The sequence below is a fragment of the Euwallacea similis genome, chromosome 20 (genome assembly GCF_039881205.1).
Source record: "Euwallacea similis isolate ESF13 chromosome 20, ESF131.1, whole genome shotgun sequence".
NCBI classification, from domain to species: Eukaryota; Metazoa; Arthropoda; class Insecta; order Coleoptera; family Curculionidae; genus Euwallacea; species Euwallacea similis.
Window position 1 is genome coordinate 2,329,460 of NC_089628.1, and position 12,553 is coordinate 2,342,012.

The window sequence follows — 12,553 nt, forward strand, 5'->3', positions numbered from 1 at the left end:
TTGCGTAATGAAATGTCGATTTCCGACATAATATACCTTGATGAACAATACTTGTAAAAACACTTACTGGTGGTATTCAAGTCCTTACTACACAAATTTCTTAGTCTCGGCGCGACCTTCAATGTACCGTGAAAGTTTTATTGAAGAGCGAGAAGGAGAAGGTCAAAAGTTTTGACCCACAGGTTGGTATTTATAGATTTCGCTTTGGCTCCTTCCTTAGGGAAAACACTTATGATTTTTTAAAATAAAAACAATTCGATAAGTCAATAATTTTTATTATTAATAAAAATAAAAATGTGACATTATTGCACACCTGTACTCTCAATAGTTATAGAAATACGAAAAATCTCTCTTACAATTTACATAATTTGTTCTTCAGTAACTCCCATAATACTTCAATTAACAGTTATATACAGCATGACTTAAAGCTAGGAAAGGGAGACAGAAAAGGGGTCTTTATATACAGAAATGAAGCAGCAACAATAACAAGCAACAACTCAGGTTTTAAGCTGGTTAGTCCCAGCCGTGATGTTTGTGTACTTTAACCCACACTTTTTCCCACACTGGGATAGACACTTTCTTCCAGGCAGGCACTTGAATGGACTTCCATACAGGCACCCATTTCTTCTTCCACTGATCGACCCAAATTTGCTTCTTCTCTGACACCCATTTCTGCACCTTTTCTGTCCGCCAGATCTGTACTTTCTCTTGTTTCCAAACTAGCTGCTTTTGGGGTACCCATATTTGCTTTTTCTGGGTACGCCATATTTGCACTTTCTTCGAAACCCAGATTTGTTTCTTCTCAGTTCTCCAAATTTGCTTCTTCTCGGTTCTCCATACCTGTTTCTTTTCGGTCCTCCAGATCTGCTTCTTTTCGGTCTTCCAGACTTTTACCCACTCAGCTTTCCACTCCATTTTCTTTTGGGATACCCACACTTGTTTCTTCTCAGTTTTCCATACTTTCTTCCATACGGGTTTCCAAATCAGTTTTTTCCTCCATAAATCATGAGCAGTGTACTCGTTCCCATGCTCGTCCTTGCCCAAATAGTGTTCTCCATGAATCCCTTCCTTCACCCACTCGGGCGCAAACTCCTTCTTCCATTCCGGTACTTGGACCTCCTTCCAGGCGGGTACTTGTTGATCCACCCAGACGGGCTTCCAGATTTTTTTCCAGGCTGGAACTTGCACTTCTTTCCAATCGGGCACTTGGATTTCCTTCCAGTCGGGGACCTGAATTTCCTTCCAATCGGGTACTTGAATCTCCTTCCATGCGGGCACTTGCTTTTCCACCCAATCTGGCACTTGAATCTCTTTCCAGGCAGGCACCTGCTTCTCCACCCATATAGGTTTTGTAACAGTTTTCCAATCAGGAACCTGAATCTCCTTCCATATAGGCACTTGAATCTCCTTCCAAGCTGGCACTTGAATCTTCACCCATTCAGGTTTCCATTCGAGCTTCTTATCAGTTTTCCAAACCTTGACCCATTCAGTTTTCCAGATGAGGCGTTTACTCCAGTACCCTTCGGGTTCGTGGTGGGATCGTTTCGTGCGCGAGAGACTAATAGGACTCGAACGAGTTGGGATGGCTAAGAAGCATCCGATCACCTGAAAATTAAATGAATATATCATATGTTGAAGTTGAAGGAAAACCTCGGGTTCGCAACTGCTAAATGACAACACTGCGGCTGACTTTTGTTTTTCAAAATGCAAAGGTTTAAAGGGCTCCTTCTAGCAGTTGAAACTGAGGCAATGTCGCCGGCTTTTCCGATTTTTCTTCGACTACTTAGTTATTTTGTTGCATTAAACACAACTTAAACTCTCTATAGTCTATAAGATTCTTATCGAGCGACAATGCTACAAAGTAACAATATCTTGTTTATGACTTTCAAACATAAAAACAATAATTCAAATTAGAAATTATTGTTTGCAAAAGGTGTCGTAACAATTAATAATGACGAGCTCGTAAACAATAAACACTGTTGCTTTGCAGGGAAAGCTGTTTTACTTATTACAGAAATTAAGACGAAAATTTCCTGAAATTCTTTGGTATTTTTACAGGAATTAATGTATCAATTTCGCTGATTTCTCTATACATATATATCATGTTAATTTCATTATGTTACATGGTGCGCACTTTAAATTGGAAATTGGGCGGAAGTCATTCTTGGACACGAGTTGCTATGTTGAGATAAAAATCAGTCTGAAAGCTGCGAAATGGCTTATCAAATAATTGTACATTTATTAATGGGTAATTATAAATTTATAGGTTGATTAATTGCATATTTAATATCAGAAGTTATCTGTAAATTCGGCGTTACTTGAATATTGAATAGACGAAATGTAGCACTAAGTGGTAACAATCGCAAAAATGTAATTTAAGGAGTCGGTTCTTGTGGTCAAAATGTCTTAATCTTTATAGAGAGGAGAGTGGGAAAAATCGAGATTTTAGGAAAAAAAAGAATTATGACAAAAACTCCCTTTAAACAGTATTTCGGAGTGGTCTTATTAAGTGTAACTTTACTTGAAAACTGTCAGACAAATCAACCTCAATGAGAGGCAAATAAAAAAATCGCATGTACAGGGTGTTTCACATGAATAAAAATTAATTTTCGCGTCCCAACATAAGCGAAAATAATCATCCAAAAAAGACATTTTTCAAGCTCCTCCCGTTCCGAAGTACCCATTATGCACCCCTCAAACAACCACCACTAGAATAATCCATGTCAAACGTCACCGTTAAATCACTATAAAACATGCACAAACGAAATCGTCCATATAAACAAAAAAAAATTACACTGACCAGTAGTGATAGCCACTGCATAATGAATGCCACCCCTGTTCGTAAGGGTTGGTGGTGGACGTAAACGCTGTCGATTTACTGAGCGGTCAGGCACCCAACTTGGTACCTTTATACCTAGTTGATAATGTGCTTTTTGCACTACGGTCCCCTCTTATGGCGGTCTAATGTGCCGAAAGGAGAACGCATAATGATGGGCGCACTTTCTTCTAACTCTTCGTCGGCGATGTTTGGGGGGTCACCTCCTAATGAAGGCTCCCTCGGAGACCATGTGATTCAATGCGTTATTTAATCGGTGATGATGGAACTAATTCCTGGTTCATACAGAAGGACGGAATTGGGTTTTGGAGTCATTGAACAGAAGAAATTTGATCATGCTTGAGATCAAGCGCAGATTCGTACCTCCCATAAGAAAGTTTATGTGGTTTTTAGTTGCCATTTCGCGTTTCGCATTTTCGTGTAGAACTCCTGGTAAGTTCTTAGGCATGACCGTGTAGTAAATTGAACAATAAACTCTTCATTTCATACAACAACCTTAAAATCCTTAAGTTGAGTAAGAGATTATTAGATTTCAGTTATAAATCAGGAGTTTCTTTTATAGATATCCTTGAGTTTCGACCTCTGTACAGAAATTTGGGTGCGTCCGGGCGTCAAACTGTTGTGCAACTGTGACTCGATGGTAATCCTGCTTACGGGCATTTTCATTGCCATTATCGTGCTTTTTCCGATTTTTAAGAAAAGTATTCTCTAGGAACACTTGCGATACGAATATTTACATAAACTTGTTTAAGATATTTATTTACATCACCATATAATGTATGCAGAGATTCCGAAATCCCTCAGCCTCCTACGAAATTTTCAGTATGTCATCATTACATAAATGACTTCATTTTACTACTAAAAGCAAAATTCTTCAAATCTTGAATACAAAAACCCTCGAATTCCGCATTCCTTCCAAGGTGAAGATCAAATTCCGGGCTCCCGTCTGAGCTGCTTTAATTTATTTGCATTATTAAGCAAAACAGGCTGATTTCGTATACGATGAATCGGTGATAATGAACCGGAAACTGCAATTTTCACTATACCTGCTCGAGATCTTCAATGTGTTTACGCGTCGATCGGAATTATGAATGGACTTCTACGATGAAATCCATTGTTGTTCAAATTACTCGAAAACCGATAAAGATAGAAGCGTGTATGAAGGAATTATCTTCAGTAATCTACAGGGTGTCCAATAAATAAAGGGATGTTTACGTCGAGTTTTACTCGAAAACTCAAGGAAATAAGGCGGGGGAGGTGGGGCATTCAATGAAAAAAATTTAGACAATTTTAACAAAAGCAAAGCCCATCGTTATCAGTTTAACTCAATTCTGTTTTAAGCGGTTGAAAAATAAACAGTTTAAGAGTGCGTTTTCCTGGCAAATTGCCCCACAGGGGCAGAACCTATTGAGGAGCAACAAATTGTATTTTGACGCTTAAACCTTCAAATGCCGCGTAATTTCCAACGTTTTTTTCCTGTCAATGCTGAATTACAACTGCACTTTGCAACAAAACTAAAAATCTGTGCCGAATTTCGCCACATCTGTCCTATTAGAATGCCCGTAGTGGGCTGCTTCGATGAGACAGGCAAACAAATGACCAATTAGGAAAGGAATCGCACAACATTAAATTATCATTCACGTGCCATACAATTTATTAGTAACATAATTACCCGTGTGTGTGCCTCTTTATTCTGAAATAGTTATTTGTTTGTTAGTTATTGGCTTCGCGTTATATAATGACGAATTTACGTGGAATTATTCGGGTCGAATTTGGGTCAACGGTTCAAGACATCGCTTATACCGTTCATCTTTGGTAGGTCTACAAGGCACAAAACAACAATTGTCCATCTTCACATGTCTCTGTAAGCTGTTAAATCACATTTCATAACTGCGTAAGTAGGTAATCGAATTTTGCGGTAGTCATCATCAGCAGTTGCGACAGTAAAGAATATTTTACGATGGGTAACAACGCTTCGCGCAATTACCTTCAAGATGACCTACCACAAATGGCTCAGCAGTAGAAAATCTCAATTTACCAGCCTTTATTTGTTGAATTCTGATTTTTCAGGTATGTTTAGTTTGCTTGCAATGTTGTCTTTTGAAATTGACGATTGCCCCCACTGTGCGAAATGCAATTGTCATCAATAGTTTGTTTTAGTCAAACATTGATCTAGGTCGTATAGCTATCCTTCTTTGCTTTATGCGCTTGTTGGGATAGAGCGAGTCGGGTGTAATTAGTTGCAAAAGTGGATTAAAGCTGCAGTGGCTGAAAGTGGCAATTTTTAATTGACCAAACCCATTTTGTACCAGGAGAATTCTTTAGGTTCTTCCCATATTCTCGGGTATTAATTTTAATTATTCGTAGAATCATCAAAATGGTTTTCATGTGATTTTGTTCATCCTCGTGATTGCTTTCACTGATGAGCCGTACCGTACGTAACTTCAGTTTCTACACAACGTTAAATCGAATATTATTTGAATATGAATGTGGTATACAAACTAAGATTTTATCTAGTCTGTCACATTAAAATGTAATAAACATTTCGAAATACATAATTCTCTTGTCTGGATTGCATTTAAGATACGAGGAATTTCGGTGACAAATGGTTTGTTGGATTGAAAGGTGAAATTCAAGTAGATAAGATAGATTTAATGACTATATACGCTCATTTTTCTTCTATACTTGCAACAATTGCGCTTAGAACAATATCTATTTAATGTACTTTTAAGTCCTCTTTCCACTCAATTGAAGCAACCAATATGGGCGCTTACGCAATCTCACAACTTGATGGAGTTACACATAAACAACCAGTAATTAGTCTTTTCACCTGTTAAGATGAGAAACCGGAAAGAATACTGTACATCACGAAGAAAAAGATTTCATTTTCCCTTGACTACCGCTTTCTTTGAGACACAACGGTTTGATGATTGTGTGAAAAAGATCTCGTAACCATTAGTCAAATCATAAATAAATTGAATAAAAACAACTCCGAGCAACTCATTGTTGTTTTCTTTACTGGGATGCGGGCATTAGGTAAATTGAACCACTTTTTGCTGTTGCAAAGGTGGCTGCAATATGTGCATAATCATGGCAATTAATGCCAAACACGTAAAATGGTATTGCTGAGGATTGTGATTTTTACTCAATTAAATTCCTTGAAATTGTCGTAAGACGCGAGTTTTAACTTTTGTAATGTTGACATTTTTCCTTTAAATTCTTTAGCAAAACGACCTTCAAAACACAATATTCAAATTTAGTCAGTGTATACGTAGCTCTATCAAAACCATTAATATTTTTTACTCGATTGTGGTGGAAGCAACGAACAATGACTGAAGAATTAGCTTATTAACCTATACTCTGCTATACCGAGTGTCCCAGATTTTATGTGACAGTAGCTATCTCAAACCAGTATATGTTGCTAAGACTGCATCCAGATTAGTCGGTTGCTCCAGAACTTTTCTGTTAGTCTGGACCGTCCTATTGATACCATTGAAGCCTATTGAAACATAAGATTAGAAACCATTAAAGTTAAGAGCGAATATGATCTAATCGCTCTTAACTGAAAAACCGGAAATACGCGCACATACATAACCCAACTACCTGCTAAATATAATTGACTTTACAGCCAGGTACCTCATATGGCACTGTTTGAATCCTTTCACTGACTAATCTGCATAATGGGGTCGCGAGCCATACCGTCGGAAAAGTATTATTGCGAAAAGTATCATCCTGCAATTTCTCCAAATACTACTAAGACGTCGTTATAGTACCTTAATAATCTGGTATTTTAGTCGCATGACATTTGCTATGAGCAGGTACATTTCCTACAAAATAACGTAACGAATTTTTAATGTCACAAAAGCAGTGTTATGCATCAATCTCGGAAAGCTGAAGTGGGCGAGTGTCATATAACATCTTTGGTCACTCCCTGAAATTTCTCTCTTAAAGTAGATCCATGGCGATAAATCATATTTACATCAAATGTGTCTCATTCTTAATTAACCGGTGATGCAATAATTACTATACTCTTGGATTAATGGAGACAATAATGATGTAATAACTGCATACCTGGTAGCGGAATTTCGTGCAAATGACAAAATCACACCCTTTTGATCACACACATCGAAGTGAAAATGTTCGGAAATGAGGGCGATAATGTTAAAAATCACTTTATTCCGCAAGATTTAAATTGCTCTTTACATGGGTCCATTTGGTAACTCATGTAGGTCAGCTTTTGGTGGCTATAGATGACTTACACTCTCTTCAAGTATGTTATGTTGTCTAATGACGCAACATGGAAAATTGATTGGTAGACTTGCGATTAAGACTATCATACGTCTGACAACAAAATATCATGCAATTTTAATTATTTAATGAGCGAGACTTTAAAAGTTGAGTAATGGAATGTAATGTTGGAATTTCTCTTCTATTTTAGGGAATAACCTGTTTTGTCTACTAAAATTCGCAATTGCCACCACCATCCAGTTGTATATGTCCAGACAAAAATATAAAGTGGTCTCAGTTACTCTAATGCTAAGTGAAGTACGCGAATTGTTAATTTGAAGCTTAGTTTCAACGCGACAGTTCCCACTAAACTGAGAATGCTTAATGTCAATATTTGAAAGCAATTTCAAAATTACCCATAACAGTTTTTCTATTTTTTTTTTTCGGTTTTTAACATCCATTATCGGCCCTCTAAATTGCGATCCAAAAAAAACAAAACCAAAACACAATACAAATGCGTCACGCATTTATCACTTTTATTGCCATTAATTAACACCAGCGCCGGAACTAATCTCGCTTGTAGGAGGATTTTTGTTTCTTCATTAAATCAGAGACCCTGTTAATGTCATTCCACTGAGTGGCGCTTAACATTAGCATAAAAAACATTCTAAATGGCGCCTTCGCAATCCGCTGTTAATATTATCTAATAGATTGTTAAATTAGGCAAGCAATAGCTATGTATGATTTCGAGTTTCATTCGGAACGTGCTTTGGTCTATAATCGTGATTTTTATTAGCGAGTATTTTGATTGGATTTTAATGCGATATCCATCTTTTGAATGCATTATATAAAGAGTTATTATTCGATTTGTAATGATGAGACCGCATTTTATAACTCATTAAAAAAAATTATTTTGCCTGTTGAATTTCGAAATTGTGGCCACTGTGTCATATTAGCTGACAAGCGGGTCAAATCTAATGTCAGTGCCTTTGGAGCGATCCTCGTTTGATGAAAGTGTTATTTGAAGAGCCCTCCACAAGAGTAATAAAATGGCCGACCATTCAAAGCTGTGTTTATTCAAGTATGAGGTTTAACGTGTTAGAGAGAGATAGATATTTCTTGGCAGCCATTTTAAGGTATTGATTTGATATTTTAAAAAATTTCTCCAAAGCACAAAACGTACTTGATTTTATAACAAAAATGCCATATTTGTTCGACATCATCAAGTGGGTGCAAGGCAAGGCCATAGACATCAACCACTTTCACCCGGCTAATTTCAGTATAATAATGTGCGATATGGATGGTACTTTGGTACTCACGAAAGATGCCCCGAAAGGTCAAACAGCGACGAACAATTTGAAAGAGAAAGGATGCGACTTTTTGTTCTTTGTTTCATACGAGATTATTTCGTTTTGTTTATATTTTTTGCATAATAAATGACTTGTGGAACTAAGATAGATAAACATAATGCGTTTCTCAATAACTCTTAAGGCCAAAAACATAAAGCAAAAAGTCCTAGACAACGAGCAAATGTTGAACAATGGCCGATATATCGAAAACGGATTTCCGCAAACCACCGGTTTCTTTATCCTAAAGGAAAGTGAAATTTATAGTGGGATGATGGCATGGCTATACATTGACTCGTTACGAGAAGCTAATCTCAGGTATTTTCATTCAATTTGTTGCGTAATTTTGATGATGGGTGTGCAAATTACATTTCAGATTACCCAATTCGTATGTCTAGTGCGTCTGTAAGATCGATCGATGAAAGTGTAATGAGAAATGAGATGACAGATAATGTCCGATAAATCCATCTGAAAGAATCAGTGCGATCTTTTCACTCATCCTAAAGTAAAAGCCAGCTGCCTTCACGTAATTCACAGACATCCCTTCAGGGTGTTACCATTTAATAATTAAAGAAAAAAAATCCCGATTATCGATTCACCGATAACAAGAGTCAAATAAGCAGCAATCCGGAAAGAATAACGTAATGTGACAAAAAAGAAGTAACTAGACTGTGAATGAATAATGATAATCCGAATTATTAGAGTGTAGAACAGTCGCAATCGTCTGGCATGCACAATAACTTTGAAATGCAATGTTCAAGTTCAGTTCCGTCTGGCGAAAAATTGTGAATTTTTACTCAGCTTTCGCAAGCCAAATTGAAATGTTTCACACCCAAATTACCGCAATCATCTTTTTCTCATCACGATGCAGAGTTCCTGAGGATTAAATCTATTTTTTTGGTGGATGATCTAAGGAGACTCATTTTTTTAGCTTCGCTTGCACAATTTGACAAAATCAGTATACAATAGTTATATACGCAATACGTAATAACGCTATAATAATAGCTGTTTTACACAATTTTGTATTTAGAATAATTAGACCAAACTTAATGTTATGCCTAAAACTTATTTTTTGCCTCAAATTGTTAATTTTGATAAACAATTTTTACATTCTTGACAATCTGGTGATTGATGATTAAATACCTCATCGACGTTGGTATTATAAATGTATTAAAAAGTGGCGAAGGTGATGATATTTCGCATCCAAATTGCTTTAATTATTTTATAATTGTGATGCAGGGTTCGCCAGGAGAATGAGTTACTACGAGTAGCTTCAAACTTGAGTAAATATATCATTTTTATAGATAATCTAAAGAGGATTAAATTTTTAGCTTATTTTGTTGTACAAGTTGATAAAACCAAAATAGCCATTTTACGTGCTTTTGTGTCTAGAATAGCACAGCTAAACTTGACGTTATATCTAAAACTGATGTCTTGCCTAAAATTGCCAATAAATAATTCTAATATTCTTCACAATTTGGTGAATAAAGGTTACTACTCAGAATGCACTAGAATTAAGTGCTTTCCTTCTATAATTTAAGAAGAATAAAGTCACGTACTGTTCGTATATCAATAGAGATGGTATAAAAAATAGTAATTTTTGACATAAATGTATATTTAAAACATAATATATACAAATAACAATAACGGTAACTATTTAAAAACATATTAACACAATGCAAGTGGAACTACAGAGACTTAGCAGCTGGGCGTGGAACCAGAGACATCTTGCACTTTCCATTGGTCATTGTGTCACATGTGTTTTCTGATGATTTACTTAAAATTTAAAAAAATATTCATGGTGTTGCTAAGAATACTTAGTTTAGTCCAATTTTACCGATCTATTTTTGCACTATTTGCAGGTGGCAAAGTGTCTTTAATGGTCGAATTACCACCAGCCTCCCTGCCAGGCATCGTGATGCCCATGATGTTCAATGATAGGCTCGTGATGGGTCTCAATTGGGACAAATACCTTCTTCACAACTGGCACCGGTACGTGCACTGGAACATGTACTTTTTCGATGTGGTGATGGTGCACGTGCTCCGTATGGTAGTGCGAAGGCACAATGATTTTTACGTGCTTGCTAAGGTCAGAATTAGAGAAGTCATCATGATTGAAAGCATTTTGACTTACTGTGAATATCCCCAAGGTTTTGGAGCAGCACAAGCGAAGCCTAAGATGAGGGTAAGCATCACGACCTAAAAATGTATTTGCATTGTTTACATTGTAGACACGTAAATGTGAATCGAGTATCTATTTTACCTGGGATTTCAAACAATTGTCAATATCTCAGTATATCGGATAGCTTCCATGGTAACGTCATTTTGACGTGTCAAATGCCTTAAGGGCCTTTACACCGCATTATGCGTATATAATGTTATTATTTATTATTCTATGTAAAGACGGTAATAACTGAATCAGTACATAAGAAGTTTTGGTTCACATAATATCAATGAAGTCCATCATCGTGCTAATTAGCCTTATAAGTCGCTGATTATTTTCAAAATAAGGAGGTAAACTTACGAATGTGTGGGATTCTTAATTTAGGATTTTTAGCGTTTCAGTTTTGCGGTGATCGTTTTTTTTTTAGTTGTGAATTTTTTCATGAATAACCCCAGAGAGGAGCCTGCGAAATCGTTGAGGTTTTCATGGTTTCAGGCAAAATTGAATAAAAAGAAGATTTAATTTTGAAATGTGAGTCAAAGTCAATATATATAATAAATGGATAAGAAACATGCCCATTTGTGGATAGAGTGACTGCAAAATTTCTTTCTGCAGGTGAATAATTGCATCTACAGCGTCAGTGCCTTTTCCCTAATTAAATTTAGTTAAAGAAATAAAAAAAAACACAAATTTAACTGGAGAAAGGGCACTGACGATGCAGACTCAATTACAAATCTACAAAAAGTGATTTGACTGTCTGTCCAAAAATGGGCAAACTTCTTATCCATTTATTTCATATATTCACTTTAACTCATAGCTTTGCTTAATTTTCTCAATTATCTGCTTATTGCTTAGCTAAAGTTTAAGTTTTTCTTAAAATAGACGAGGAACCTTAATGTAATTCATTGAGAAAAGTTGAAGATTAAAGGAGAGATCAAAAGATTGGTTAAAGCATAGACATGAGACAAGAAACTTTTAGGTAATTTAAAAGGCTTCAGTTGAAGACTGTAAAGACTCAAAAAGTTCAGAGCTTGAGAACGATACGATCAATTGCCAAATGGGCCTATAAATTTGGGGGGCGGGTCTCCAAAGAGCTCTGAGCAGCAATCTCTCCTTTAGGAGCCCTAAATAAATTACTCAGCTTGACCATAAAATGGAAGTGAACACTTACGACAGCTCTAAGGGAGATCATTTCGATGGTAATCCAACAAAGCAGGTCACTAAAACACCGAAAACAAAGTGATACCGCACCATATCAAAATTACTTATTTTATACCCGAACGACACAAGTGGCGCAGAGCCCCCCTCTACGAACCGGTTAAGGAATTCGCTCGGGTTCCACCAAGGCGTTACGTAAAAATAAAAATTCCTTTTGAAACCCTCCCCCATCAAAAAATCGTTTTTCGACCAAAGAAAGGTTGGGTTGACAGTCCAATCACGGAACCACCACTCTTGTGACCTAATTGGTCCTCATTAAGCCGGTCGGTCGTGCATTTCGATTAAGTATTATGTAGCGGTTTTTGGGTCAGTTCTAGATGATGACACCATATTCGTGCATAATGTTTAAAATTTATTTTTCATGCATAAATAGTCTCCGTTTATCGAGTTTATTCCATTGCGGGCCCAGAGCCAGCGAGGCCTTAAAGTTAATTTTTGTCGGCGACCTTAAATGATTTACTTCAGTCTCAATGTCTCTGCCGGAAGACAAATAAGAGAAATGCACGCTCAACGGCAGCAAACTTGAAACGAAATCTTGAACCAGTTTCTGATCGTGGTCGATTACGTGCGCATGACCAAATCGGGTATAATAGAAAATTACGTGCTTTATGTAACGTTTATGCACCAGTTTTTGTTACATATCGTAAAATGCACTTTCTTCACGCGTGGGTAAAGTCCCGCGTGCTTTTCCTCATATGTGACGCAACTCGATGTGATCCAGAATAAAACACGAAAAGTCACAAAATAATGCGATTCGATCTA

The 12,553-nt window shown here is 36.7% G+C and overlaps 1 protein-coding gene across 1 annotated transcript; it reads right to left on the reverse strand.

Moving 5' to 3' along the window:
• Nucleotides 1-376: 376 nt before the first annotated feature.
• LOC136415534 (uncharacterized) lies at nucleotides 377-2,943 on the reverse strand. Its single transcript, XM_066400143.1, has 2 exons — nucleotides 2,801-2,943; nucleotides 377-1,605 (listed from the first exon to the last, which is right to left on the reverse strand). The coding sequence occupies exons 1-2, from the start codon at nucleotides 2,819-2,821 to the stop codon at nucleotides 514-516; spliced, it is 1,113 nt and encodes a 370-aa protein (XP_066256240.1). The 5' UTR covers nucleotides 2,822-2,943; the 3' UTR covers nucleotides 377-513.
• Between the last annotated feature and the right edge of the window lie 9,610 nt (nucleotides 2,944-12,553).